This window comes from Sinocyclocheilus anshuiensis, unplaced genomic scaffold (assembly GCF_001515605.1).
Source record: "Sinocyclocheilus anshuiensis isolate Anshui unplaced genomic scaffold, SAMN03320099.WGS_v1.1 scaffold67, whole genome shotgun sequence".
Classification (NCBI taxonomy): Eukaryota; Metazoa; Chordata; class Actinopteri; order Cypriniformes; family Cyprinidae; genus Sinocyclocheilus; species Sinocyclocheilus anshuiensis.
In genome coordinates this window covers 1,217,090-1,231,433 of record NW_015552546.1, presented here as the reverse complement: position 1 = coordinate 1,231,433, position 14,344 = coordinate 1,217,090, and the positions used below count along the sequence as shown (strand labels likewise).

General features: G+C 37.4%; 1 protein-coding gene across 1 annotated transcript in view; it reads right to left on the bottom strand.

Moving 5' to 3' along the window:
- Positions 1–7,840: 7,840 nt before the first annotated feature.
- Positions 7,841–14,344, bottom strand: part of LOC107664114 (von Willebrand factor A domain-containing protein 5B1-like) — a 46,844-nt gene continuing 40,340 nt past the window's right edge. The window contains exons 19-22 of the mRNA XM_016454572.1: positions 13,125–13,193; positions 12,340–12,409; positions 11,119–11,245; positions 7,841–8,801 (exon numbers count right to left, since the gene is read on the bottom strand). Coding sequence (XP_016310058.1) covers positions 8,118–8,801; positions 11,119–11,245; positions 12,340–12,409; positions 13,125–13,193 — 950 coding nt within the window. The 3' untranslated portion in view covers positions 7,841–8,117. The remainder of the gene's footprint in view (positions 8,802–11,118; positions 11,246–12,339; positions 12,410–13,124; positions 13,194–14,344) is intronic.

The window sequence follows — 14,344 nt, the reverse complement described above, 5'->3', positions numbered from 1 at the left end:
GACCGGACAGTTGACGAGCTGCTATTAGCAGTCTAATTAATTCAATTTTGAATGAACTAATGTTTCATGGCAATGTATGGAAGATAAGAAGACTGGTGTTTGATCGCTAGAGATGAGGAGGCGGCGCTAATGTCAGTGAAGTAGGTCACAACTTGACAGAAATTGATTTTATCCTCAGCCATGACAGCGGTGCCCAAAATACTGTCCATAATCAGTTATGGTTTTTCAAAGTGATCCGTCTCAGTTCACTTTTGACTGACTCTTGAAGGTAACTTAACTTTGTCAATGAGAAGAAAACCTTAACAAACTTATATAGATCTTGCTGTGCTAAAATATGAGATTTTCAAAAGAAATAGACATAGGCCTATTGTTATAATGTAGGTTTATCATAGTTAACTAGTTATATCAAAGTTATAAAAACATTTCCATTAGTTGAAATATAAACTGTTAATTCAAATATAGGCTAATAGTAAATGTAACTAAACTATAAAAATTATTATTTTTTTTAAATCCCAAATTGTTAAAATTAAACTGAAAACTCAAAATATAAGAAAAAACTTAAAGGTTTATAATAATAATAATAATAAGTAATTGATATCTCAATTATACTAGACTAAAACTATAAAACTCACTGCCACAATGTCTCAAAAACACTATCACAAATAAAGCTGAATAGAAACAAAATGTCCTAAATGTGCACATAAAAGAAGAAATGCTCATCAACTACAATGGTAACAAATTTACCAGAATAAATTAATATACAGTATATGCATCAAAAACGTCATAAATATAAAATATAGATTTCAATTATATATACAGCAAACACAGCATTTTTTATTGGTAGCATAAATGCAATTCAGTCATTCAAATTCATAAATTCGAACTTAAACTAAACTTAAACTATGGTCATATGAAAAATATTTACAAAATGAAAACTGCACCAGGTGAAAAAGTCTGACAATATAAAAAAATATATTTAATCTTTAATAAGATAAGTAAAATGCTTAAGTATGGGCAATAGTACTATGATGCACCACTAATAAGTCTATGACTTTCTTTTCATTTTTTAGCTCTTATGTCAAGTACGTTATTCAAGGCCTGCTTAACAATGCTTATAGTTGCCATAGAAACAAGCTCAATACGGCATAAAATATCTCTTGTTTTTGTACAGCGTAAAAGTAATGTCTCTAATTTCTTATGTGCTAACTACAGACCTGTCATTACCATTCCGCTTCAGTTTTATCTTTGACCCTTATACGCTCGGCAATCATTATCAAAACATCAAATAACACCTCGCCGCTGATTAAAAACGAGTGTGTGCAAAAGTGTGAAAGAAGTCAAGCTGAGTGTGCGCCCATTCCACACAATGAACCCTTTCCCAGTAAGAGGCTTTACATAAGAGAAGAATATCTGTAATGAAGCACAAGGGTGACTCCGTCAGCTCTGTAGCTGCTCATGTGAAAGTGTTGGGTAATACAAGTGGGACTATCAGTATAACACTTCAAAAGTTCCCGTCGGTGACATACTCTTACTTCCTGGGATCAGTGGTTTATTAATGATAATGCACAGCTGATGAATGTTTGATGAATGCTGTATTCTGAACAGTAAACCTAACTTCCTGTATGCTAACGAGTTGGTGTAGGATATCCTTCAGAACAATTTTCACTTTTTTTCACAAATTTTGAAGTACAGAAGGGCTGAAATTGTATTTTCTTTTAAAAATTATACTCCGATAATTATTTTTTACAGTTGAATAAACAGTTGACTCGATAATGAATTCAGGCCACACACCTTCAGTGTCCGCCTCGCTGCGCTGAAAGTACTGCAGCTAATTAAGAGCTAAAGCTTCTCTGATCCCCCGACGAGCACAAGGGTCCAAAACGAACATCAATTAACATCTTGTGAAGTGAAAAGCTGTGTGTTTATAAGAAACAAATCCAAATCCATGTTTTTAATTTCAAAACGTTACTTCCAAAAGTCCATAATATTGCCTTCTTCAGTGAAAAAGTCTTCTCGTCTGAATCAGGAGAGAAATATGCACAGATCAAACCTTGTTTATAAGCCAAAACAGTTCTAAAATAAATATTGTGATGTTTTTATCAGCTATTTGGACTCTCATTCTGACGGCACCCATTCACTGCAGAGGATCCATTGGTGAGCAAACCATGCAATGCTACACTTCTCCAAATTTGTTCTGACGAAGAAACAACTCATCTACATTGTTTCAGAAGAAATCTCAATAATGTCTCAAACTGTGCTCAGATTTGAAATCAAACATCAGAGACATTTCTCACCGGATTCCTCAAAAAATCCACATTCATTTTACAGCTCAACAATTGTCTCATTTTATTTCTCCTAAGGAATTTAATGAGAAACATATGATTCATAAATGAGAAATGACATGTCAATGTGTAATTCTTTGTGGTAAGTGGCTGTTTGTTTCTTACAATGATTATTGTTTTCTCTCAGCCTTGCATTTACAATCATAATGGGTTTCCTTTAGCATGTTTGCTCGAATAGTCTACAGACATTAGCATAATTACATTTCCTCGGTCCTCACGCACAACCAACTACAGTTCTCATTACATGATGCAGCAGGTTCATGACACTGTGATAATAGCCAGGGAGAAAATATGGAGAAAAAAAGGAAAAAATACAAAGTAGAATTAACTTGCTAATTTTGAAGGGAAGCTTATGAACATACAGGAGGAAATTCCATTTCCTTAATCATTTCATTCACAGTTCTTTTAGTATTTGGAAAATAACTGATTACATATTTTAACTCTCCAAAGCCTACTGCCTAGAAATTCATGTATCAAAAATGAGGCCTCTAAAGGATCAACATAATCACAACTTTGCTGAAAAACCTGAAATACTGTGGACTGAAGCATCTTTTACTGTTTAATTGATTATACCGGTCATTAGTGCCGGTCATCCATATACTCGAAGTACACAAGTTGCATTGGGCACCTGAAACACCAGGGGGCCCCTTGCTCTCAAAGATGATTTAATGACTAGAGCTGTGCAATTAATAGAATTTTAGTTCTGCTTTTGATTTTTTTTCTTTCAACAATTAACACCATGCCACATTGTTTCTTTTATTTATAGTGGCGTGCTAGCCTATAACCCTTCCAAGAACTCTCTGACCCTGCATAGACAGCAATAGAACTGAAATGTTCCCAGACCCAGAAACGTGCAAAGAAAACAAATGTAATGACTTTATTCAACAATTCTTCTCCTCCAAATCACGCTATTATCGAGAGTACCACTTTGTGTACTCTCAAAGTGTGCATGTGTGTGCTTTCCTCTGCACGTAAACAAGGCTCAGAGGTACATGTGATTTGGAGGAGAAGAATTGTTGGATAAAGTTGTTATTTTTGTTTTCATTGCAGACAAAAAGTATTCTCACAGCTTTGTAAAATTATGTACCACTGATGTCACTTGGACTGTTTTACCATTGTCCTTACTACGTTTCTGGGCCTTGAACATTTCAGTCACGTTGCTGTCTATGCAGGGTCAGAATGCTCTCGGATTTTATCAAGAATATCTTAAACTGTGTTCCGAAGATGAACAAAGGTCTTACGGGTTTGAAACAACATGAGTAATTAAGGACAGAAAATAAGCATATAGCATAAGTTCTGGCAGGTCACGTGAGTTAAGCTTGCATCGGCTGACTCAACTGATCACATCTAGCTATAGGAATACGACACCTATCACGACATTCATATATAAGCTCTATTCAGTATTATTCAGCAGCTTTTTCACTTGCTCAGGAGCAAATTACCCTCCTCCATCCCCAGCTCCTCCTTTCACCACAGTCAGGACTTGGCTTTCTGCTATTCCTCGTTTATTCAGACTCCTTTTATCTTGAATAACATGTTACACATCATTAAGTGCATTAATGATATCTGCTTTGTTCTGTTCTGCTTACCATACAGTAAGGGGGTTATTATTGCTGCTCTCCCTGCTCATTCATGACAGGCTGCATGGATGGGCAGGGAGTTTTTGCCCAGAACAGAACCATACTGCCAAACTAAACTGTATGCTAAGTGTCAATCATTTTGACGATAGTGGTCCTGATGGAATTTTCATTTTTGGGTGAACTATCCCTTTAAACACAGATAATTATGTCTCAAGTGAACAAACAGTTGGGAAAGTAATCGAATGTTTGTCAGTATATTAGATAAATGAACACACTGACAGGGACCCCCAAAGTTTTGCTTAGGGCCCTCAGAAGTCTAGGACCGGCACACACTGCATACATTATTTATTTTATATAAAAATCATTTTAAAACGTAAGTATCCAAAATGATACAACAGTGTTTTGAGAAAGGTGTTGGTATTTGTTCATTCATCACTGTATTGCACTGCATATGTTTGCCCCTACAATTAAAACTATAGAGATTTGATCATAAAACTCTTCCATTTAAAAAAAAAAAATGTATTTCATGTGTCAGGCTTCATGGATTCACTGGCAGCACTGTGAATCCAAGAAACACTCTCAGTATTTTAGTATGATGCTAAACATTCAAGATTCAACCATTAGCATAGTCAAATGTCTTTAAAAATCATTTGGTTCTGGTGTTTTTTAAATAATAGATTGGGGAAAATATGGTTCCCAACCCTAATTACAGCCCTCTCACACTTTCTCTCTTTCTCTTTAGCCATCGTGCATTATTAGCATCATCAAAAGTAAGCTATCACAATCCTTTCTTTGATACTGACTTTATGTCTGAAGCCATTTTTACTGCACTGGGTGGTAACTGATATAATTAAATGGGGGCGTACGCTGCAGGACAGACATGACTCATAAAAGAGCGAGATTTCACAAGTAACAAAGAGACACTAGATTTCATTGTTTTGAGCTGCACAAACATGATGACAGCTATAGTTGCAGTGTAATTCCCTGATGAATGCCTGACTAATAGGCTTAAACTTTACAAAGTGTTACTGAGAGAAAGAGAGAGAACAGAGCAGAAACAAGCTGTCGTACGGTTTGTAAATGCGGCAATCTGACAAAAACAGCACCCTTTCTTTCTTGATTTTGAAAGTGTGGTGCAACATCTACTGGCTGCAAAAAGTATTGCCTTTGGTGAGGTTAGAGGCACGACAAAAAGGGGAAAAAAAGCTCTACAATGCAGCTCCACAACCTGCTACAATACCTATGTTGTCAAAACTGCCAGTCTAAGAAAGTTAATATAATACAGATGAATTTTAAAGGAATAGTTCACCCAAAAATTACAATTCTGTCAGCATTTTCTCACCCTCATGTCGTTCCAAACTGATATGCATTTCTGTCTTCTGCTGAACACAAAGGAAGATAATTATTTTGAAGAATGTGGGTAACCAAACAGCTTTGGGTCCCAGTGACTTCCATATGTTTTTTGTTCATGTTATGGAAGTCAATGGGACCTGAAACCATTTGGTTACCAGCATTTTTCAAAACCAGTGTTATTTTAATATCGAGATACTATTATAGCTTTTATTAATATTTTGAATTAGTTTTTTATTAATTGAATTAGTTTTACTTTTTTTATTTTCCATTTTCAATTTAATTTTATTTATTTTTTTATTATTCATATTATTATTAGTTTTAGTTGTATTAGTATTAGACAGCTGAAATAAGCCTTGTAAGTTGAAATAAAATATACAAAACTTAAACTTTATTTCAGTTCATGTTTGTAATTTTTATTGTTTTTTTATGTTTATATAATTTTCAGTTTAAATGAAAATGAGAAATGTTGCATTGGCAACTAGCAGAAATAAAATATATTTAGTTCATTTTTACTTTATTTTATAAGTAAAACATTTTTATGGATTACGTTTTATTTCACTAGAATAACCCTGTTTAGAACAACATGAGGCTGAATAAATGATGACGATAGTCATTTTTGACTTATTCCTTTAAATTGATGTAAGTTGCTAGGTAGACTGCATTGCATCATCATTACATATTGCATATTTGCATAAAACTCAGTCACTATTATGACATCCAAAACCATCAATACACAACGAAACTGCATGACGTCCTATTTTTGTCCTATATAGTGGGAATAAAGCGACCCAATTTTTCATCCAATTAACTTTATTACATGCAGTTACACAGTCCAGCATTGCACTAGCAAGTACACATGACTTGAAGAGAATTCGACACTTAAGTACAAAGTACAACTGACTGACGTAATGCACTTTTCACAAACCAGCTGCCACCGTCACAAGAGCATAAGAGAGGTTGGATCTGAAAAGAATCTTTCCACAAACCACTTTTATCTACTTAGACAACAGTACTCAAGACCAATACCTGAGGAGTAATACGTAGGATAATGAAATAAACCAGTGCGATATACCGAGAGATACACTAGCTTCTGCATTTTCTCATTTAGGCTACTTTTTTAAACATATATTTACAGCCAATCTTTGAGAATTTTTCTGTACAATATTTGAACTGACATCAACAAAGTACTATAATAATACATACACAGCGATAAATATAATCAGCAAAATTAAAAAATAATCAATTACGCATTGCGGTAACAGTACAACGTTCATATCAACAGTCCAGAAAGTTCTGCAGGGTTAGGCACTTAAGACTGGAGAGCACTTACAGCAATCGAAAGTGTCGTTCCAGCGACGATTTGACATCTTTAACGATCGTAAAGGCAAACGAATGTACATTGCATGATGTTATACATGTATCTGCATCTTATAAGTCACTGGATCCTCTTGACAGCTAAAACAGCCTGTAATGCCACATATACAGTAGCAGTCAACCACGCAAACTAATGAACAAGTCACTATAAGGCTTCGTACGATTAATGTTTATGGTACAAAATCTTCCAAAGCAGCAACCAGACAGTTTATTAAACCATATGCACGTCATTATTTCAGAGACGATATAAAAAATACGAACAATCTTGCAAAGACATGCGAATTTTTTAGGTGGTGTTTGGCCCAGAATATACTCTACGCAAATATGTGAACGCAAACACTTCTAGCTACAGCATGCGAACTCGATTTCACAGTTTTATAATGTGTCGATTCAGAATTCAACAAGTACGAGTTGCATTGTCAAGGTTGCCACAAGGGGTGCTATTGCACCTATTTACACCCATTAATTCCTAGTTACTTCCAAATTAATAAAACAGTGATTGAATTAATAGTACAAATATTAAACAATAAAGCAATATTCCCTCTCAATTACTGAAGTTTGTGCGCAAGCCTGTTTCCACCTCAGAATGCAAAAATTATAATAAGAATTGTGACTTTATTTCTTGTAATTGTACCTTTTTATTTTACAATTTTGACTATTTTAAAATTTTTCGTAACTGAAACAATATCTGATCATTTTGACTTAATATCTCACAATTGCAACTTTGTTTCTCTTAACTTTATCACACAATTGTGACTATTTCTTGTTGTCGCAACAGGGTTATTATTATTATTAACTAAAACTAAAAACTTTTAAAAACATTTTTGTTCATTGAAATAAAGCTAAATTAATCAAATAAAATATAAAATAAAATAAAAATTAGATGTAAAATGTAAACTAAAGAAAAATTACAAATGTTGGCAACTAACGGAGATAAAAATAAATGAAACCTAAATAGTAAGATAAAAAAAAAACACAAAAAATACTAAAATTAAAATGACTAAAAATTAAACAAAATGTACAATTTAAATAAAAAATAAAACATAAAAATTAACTAATATAAAATCCTAATAAAAACCGTAATAATACTGTATACAGTATAAATAATACTAAAATAACACTGAGTTGCATCTATTTCTTACAACTATAACTTTCCTCACAACTGTGAGTAATTTTTTTACTTCCTGTAATATTTTTTCAATAGGAGACAGATACAGTCTTTTACAAGTTTGTTACTGCTACAGTAATGCAAGAAAACAAGTTACATATATACTATAGGAAGCTTGCAATACATTGGCGTCTACGTACCTGTGCAGAGTATGTTTCTGGCCTTCGGCGGATGAAATACTGGTACGATTTCTATTCATAAAACTAAAACGAAACCCACAGAATAAACATTAAAACAACTCAAGGCGAGTAAAACCCTCGTTTCGCATAGTTTGAAGTTTTGTCCCTACCCTATCAGGCCTCACACGCTATTGGGGTTGTAGCAGAGCATGTTGAGCTGCAGGTTTTCGTCCCAGTGTCTGAGGATGATGAAGAGTTGATTGGCCGTGGCTTTGACCGACGCCAGGTCTCGGCCCTCTGGGATGATCTGTTCATCTAGCCACATGCTGGCCTTGGCGGCGATCATCTCCCACTCGATGAAATAACTGGCCGAACTGTGTTCCAGCCAGGCCAGAGCAACAGCAGTCGCCCACACCATCCCCTCGGGGTCTTGCACGGCCCTTCGCAGGATCCCGGGCGAACCCGGCAGGGGCGTCTCCGCGATTTCAGACTCAGACCCCCGTCCGCTGTCATACAAAGAGTTGACAGGTGATGGAGGGGCTTCGGTCGACATCGACGAGAAGCCGCTCAACAACGAAGGCTTGCCCTCCATCCGAGGGCTTCGGGCCTGGAATGAGGAAGAAGACGTGCGGGATACCACCTCCTCGCATTCAGAGTTGAAGTCTGAGTCTTTTGGAGGAGGCGAGGAGCCGTGGTGGACCTCCAGACTCTCGGAGCGGCGGGAGCCGGAGTGGGACACATGAGTAAGGCTGAGTCTGTGGCTGGTGAAGGGCGACGTCCACTTCAGCTTGTCCATGGGCACATTGATGGCATCACACAAGGCACTGTCCAACATGAACGCCCCACAGGACAGCTGCAATGACACCTGCAACAGGAAGTAGAAACCATAATGTCTACTTAATCAGTGCTCAAACATATAAACAAGCTCAGAGACGGAACTTCAATGAGCCATTTAAGGTCTTTAGGCATTGTCAATTACATTAGCCTTAAAAATACACTCTACTGATTTTGTTACGCCTCATCACCGTTTACTTTGAGTAATTGCCATGACCAATATAGACCAAAATAGTACATCTCATTTAACCAGACTTAGCGATTATGAGATATTGATCGGTGCTTGTTAAATGTCAACAGATCTATTACTCACTATACGTAAAGAAGACTGCCTTTGTGTGAAGGGTGAGTATTGACCGGCTATTTATAGGTTATGAGGCGAGTGGATGCAATACACGCTATTGAAGTCAACATGAAACTCATTTACTTCCACAATGAAAAAAATAAAAATAAATGCATATATATAATAGTAATGTATCTTAACGGCATTAAAAATATTTCACAAGTTCACACTTACATGTAATAAACAGAGTAAAGGTTATGCGTATTTGGCGTACTGTCCAAAGGGGAGGCCTCCGAGCTCGGAATTTTGGCCTGAACCCAGAGTATAACCTCCCCCCTCACGTTAGGATAGGAATAGTTTTAAGTGAGGAGATGGGGTGATGGAGGGATGCTGGAAAACTGTCAAGGAACAGAGGTAAGTCTGCTGTGTATATATACAGTACACCTCTTATCTTGTTAATTGGGTTGATTACTGATTTAGCTCCTCTCGTGTTAATTAGATTAATTATCTGAGCGTGCTCCTCCCGAACTTTCTTAATAAAATATCATTACCATATTTAACTCAGTTAACGCAGGGGGTTGGGCCACCCCACTGCTGCTTCTGTCTCTTTTTTTCTTGACAAGAATTGTGTTTATTTAGATGCAGAATGTCTTTATGACCACATCAAAAGGGAGACTTTTCAGACGCGCACTCCACTTCACCTCAGCTCCAGGCGCTAGTCAAACGAGCGCAGAAACAGTACAGGTGACTAAGAGCGTCAGATGAGATTTTGTCAGGCCAGATGTCAGTAAAAACGAATTTTCCTGTCCTGTCAGCCGTTATACTGTGCTTGTACAGCGTGCTGTGCAATTGCACGCACAAATGCGGCAGCGCACACTTTGAAAATACAATGCATGTCAGATCTGCGTCAAGTTCAGCAGCGGCAGCTCTTAAAGTAATAGCAGCCAAACAACCAAATAACCCAGCTGCTGTGATGTCTGTTAATCAAAGAACAAAAGAAAATAGAGGAAATCAATAATTGTTGTAGCTTTAAGGATTCATCTATATTCACTTTAGAATTTAGTGTTTGATAACTTTATTCGGTTGCTGTATTTTTCCTACTTGCTGGGCACAGGTAGCTAAATATGACATTAATTATAATGGGTTTATGTGAAGATTGTTTTAAGTTCACTTAAATTAGAAGTAGTTATTTTTCAAAGTCTAATAAATGTTAAACTTGATAGCTCTCAATTATACGGTGATGTTGAATGGCTATAGTAAGTGGTTAAATATTAGGAAAACGAGAACAATTTCCTAGAGACATCAGTAGTATTGGTATCAGTGATACTTGTCTTCAGTCATAAAAACGGTGCCATTAAACAAATATTAAAAATATACTATCTTTATGTTGTTTCTACATTCATTTGAAAATTGAATGTGAAAATATTGCAATCGCGATTAATTTCCGAAAAAATGTGCAATTAATTTCTTATATTTTACCTTTATTCTACGCCACTGTCTCCATTGTCATTTGAATGGCCGGTTGACTTCCTGTTTCTATGATACCACTTCCTCCTAAATACACAGTGGGCTCAGATTGGTTAGTTGGCCCAGTGTATTGTGATTCGCTAACCGCGTATTGCACGTTGTCCGGAAACGTCATGCCCTTTACCATTATGGGCAATAGTTGCATGTGCTCCAGTGGAAAAGCCGCGCAACATAGCCTCGCCCCCTTTGTTGCGTGTTCCCGGAGGTGGGGTTTATGTTAATTTCAGGGTTTGTGATGTCACCAACCCGGGAAGTAGCTTGTTGTAGTCCCTAGTACCAGTCGTAATTGTAGGCATTAAACAGACTTTTCTTTAAAAGACAATATCTCCGTTTCCATTGAACTTTCAGCACCGTAACTTTACAGATATTGTTTATGCTCAAACAGCAACATTACACACTAACTAAAGTTAAAAAAGTGAAATCGCAATCAACCACTCCTTTAATAGGGGCAATTTCAATTTCATGTTGACTTCAAATGTATGTTCTACTGACACCACAGAGCAACAACATCCTGAAAGCAGAATATGGCGACAGAAACCAGAGGGATGTAGTCCTTGTTGTCATTTTCACTCTCTCCCACTGAGTTGCTGATTTTGCTCTGCGACCGGCTCATGAAGCCCCTGGCGGCTTTCGTCAGGAGACGTGTCCTGCTCAGGCTCAGCTTGCTGGAGGCAAAAAGAAACACCTTTTACTCCGGTGCCTCACTGTCGTCATTAAATGCACAGACACGTCTAAAGTGCTTTTTCTTAATTAAATCTGCCCCTTCACATCCTTTAATTTGCGGGGTGTGTACACATCCCTGATAGCGCCGCTCCTCACGTTTTGGTCATTAGTTAGGCTGACCTTTCAAGTGACAGCGAGAGGTAAAACTGCGAAAGAGATTCCAGACACGAAAGGGAAGTGTTTATTTTGGGGTCTGGAGTACCATCTATCTTTTGTTTTACGTTTTGTTTTTATGTACTTAAAATATAGGAATTTGAATGGGATTAGGATATAATCCAGGCCGGATTTGAACCAATTAGTTATCAAAGATTAATACATTACATAAACTATTTATTTAGATCATGTAAAACCATTGGTGCATGTCCTAATTAATATTCATTAATATTCATGAGCTAAGCCTATAGTATTCAGTGATACAGTATTCACCCTGCAGTTAATTTACCCTCTGCATATGATGTCAGTGTTTCTTAAAGCCAAGCGTTAATTAAAACTGAAACTGAGTGGTTGTGACTAACATCCTTTCATTTTCACACTTCTTCAGGCTGGAGTATCCTTCACTTCATACTCAATAAGTTTAGACTAATTTTTCTAAAAGGAAAATGCTAATAGCAAAACCTTTGACGTCAAGAGAGCAAACACTTGCCAGGAGATAATTGTCACACTGATTCATTTAATTGTAACAAAGCATTATGTACTTCACAACAAAATATAACAACAAAATGATTACAAAATCGCCTAAATACCTGTGCAAATTTGTTGTATTGTCAGTCTATGCATCTTCTGTCTTTAAATTTTTTTAATGACTAATGAATGTCTGTCTTCTCTGAGAGTTGAACTCATTACATGCACCCAACAGACTACCAAAATCAATCAAAATGCAAATTCGACTCATGATTTAAAACAATGGCGCAGGAGCGACGCAAACTGCTGAATTATTCATTTGTGTTCTGTGAATTACAGTGTTTTTAATAGTGTAACTTGATTTTTGGATGTTGTTTGCTCTTTCCCCCTTCTCGTTCCCTCTGTCTACACCCACCTGGCGGAGAAAAGGCTCTCGACTGATCTCTGCGAGGGGTCGGAGGGCACCGATGGACTCCTTTGAGAGGCTGAAAGAGAGAGCAGGTTGGATTCTGATGATTTCTATGGCCCAGCACACACACACTCAAACAAATACACTGCACTCCAAGGCAAAGAGCACTCAATAAATTCGCCTGTGCTCCTCTAGATCAAATCGAATTAATGAATTCAGCAGCTACAAACTTGAGTGATTAATGCTGCTGTGTTTGCTTGACATGCTTGAACACCTGCAATTCTGTCAGGACCACTAGTATCGTCAAAGATGATTGACAATTAGCATACAGTTGGCGGTATGGTTCTGTTCTGGGCAAGAACTCCCTGCGCATCCATGCAGCCTAGCATGGATGAGAGCAGGGAGAGCAGCGATAACCCCCCCCAGGGTAAACAGAACAGAACCAACATAAATGTATTGCAGATATCGTTAAAGTTCAATAATTTTATGTACACATTTTAGAATTAGTCTGATTCAAAGGAGAATCAGAAGGCTGAATCCTGACTGACAGAGGAGGAGCTGGGGATGGAGCAGGGTAATTAGTTATTGAGCAATGCGAAAACTGCTGATAATACTGAGGGACCTTATATATGAATGCTTAGATAGGTGTCGTATTCCTATAGGTAGATGGGGATCAGCTGAGAGTCAGCTGATGCGAGCTTGACTAACGTGACCTGCCAGAACTAACGCTATGCTTGATGACTATAATAACTGAAGTAACCAAGTGAATGCAGACAGTTAGAGAAAAGTACCTTCAGAAGAGCTACATCGTTCCCAGCTGGAGGATGAGGGTGTTTTGCAGGGGGCTTGGGATGAATCGTCTATGTACATAGAGCAAAGAAGCGTTTTAGTGTGCAGACACAAGTCCTTTTGACATCAGTTTGGAATGAAAGCAGTTATCTGAACTAGCATTAAGGAATCACATCCAAGTGTGTTTGTAAATGGGTCTGAGCTGATGATAGTTTATGTGCACTCAAGAAGATTTTACAATAGCATGTACATTTGTTTGTTCATAGCACCCCTGCTGGAGAATTTAGTAAAAGTAGTTTTCTATATATTTAACATATTTTAAAATGTAAATTATTCCTGTGATGTAAAGCTGATTTTTCAGCATCATTATGCCAGTCTTCAGAAATCATTCTAATATTTTGATTTGGTGCTCAAGAAACATTTCTTATTATCAATGTAGGGTATCAGACCGAATCAGACAATCTAAGATTTGTCTAAGAATAAGATTATCACTGTTTCCCTTAACTGCAGCACGAAGCTGTTTTTTGAATAAAGTTAAATTTAACTCCAAACGAACTGAGAGTTTAAGCGCCACATCGCAAAACCAACCAAAAGCGGTGTTGTTATTTGTACAGTGGTGACACGGAAGTCTTAACCTACTTCCGAAGCAACTCTGAACTGCGCACGCGCAGCACAGCGACGCTATTGTAAACAAACCCCACGGTGTGGCTAAGCTAACGAAACAGTTGTTTAAATTGAAGTCTCTGCTAAAGCCTTTACATAGGCTTCTACTCTACACAGATCTGTGTCAGTCTCTCTTCTCCCCAGCGTGCCAACATGCCGCAGACTGCAGACCCCATTGCCCATGGGGAAGATGTGAACACTTGGCTGAGAGGCATGACAGAAAGCCTCACCCCCAAGACATTTGAACTGTTATTATTTTTAATAATAATCCTAATCCTGAGAAGATTCCTGACACAAGATTCAAGCCAGAACAACAACCACGAGGAGCTAGTCAAGATCACCAGCTCCCTAAGCTATGCCTTCACAACCCAGCTGAAACTGAGCGTCAAGCACATCACCCACCTTCAAGAGGAGCTGACAAGTGCTCAATGCCGCATAGACAAGCTGGAAGTGAAAGTTCAAGATCAACTCAAAGCACCCAACGAGAGGGAGCAGGAAACAACGGAACAAGTTAAGAAGCTCCAAGCAGCCCTGGCAGCAGCTCAGCTCGACCAACAAC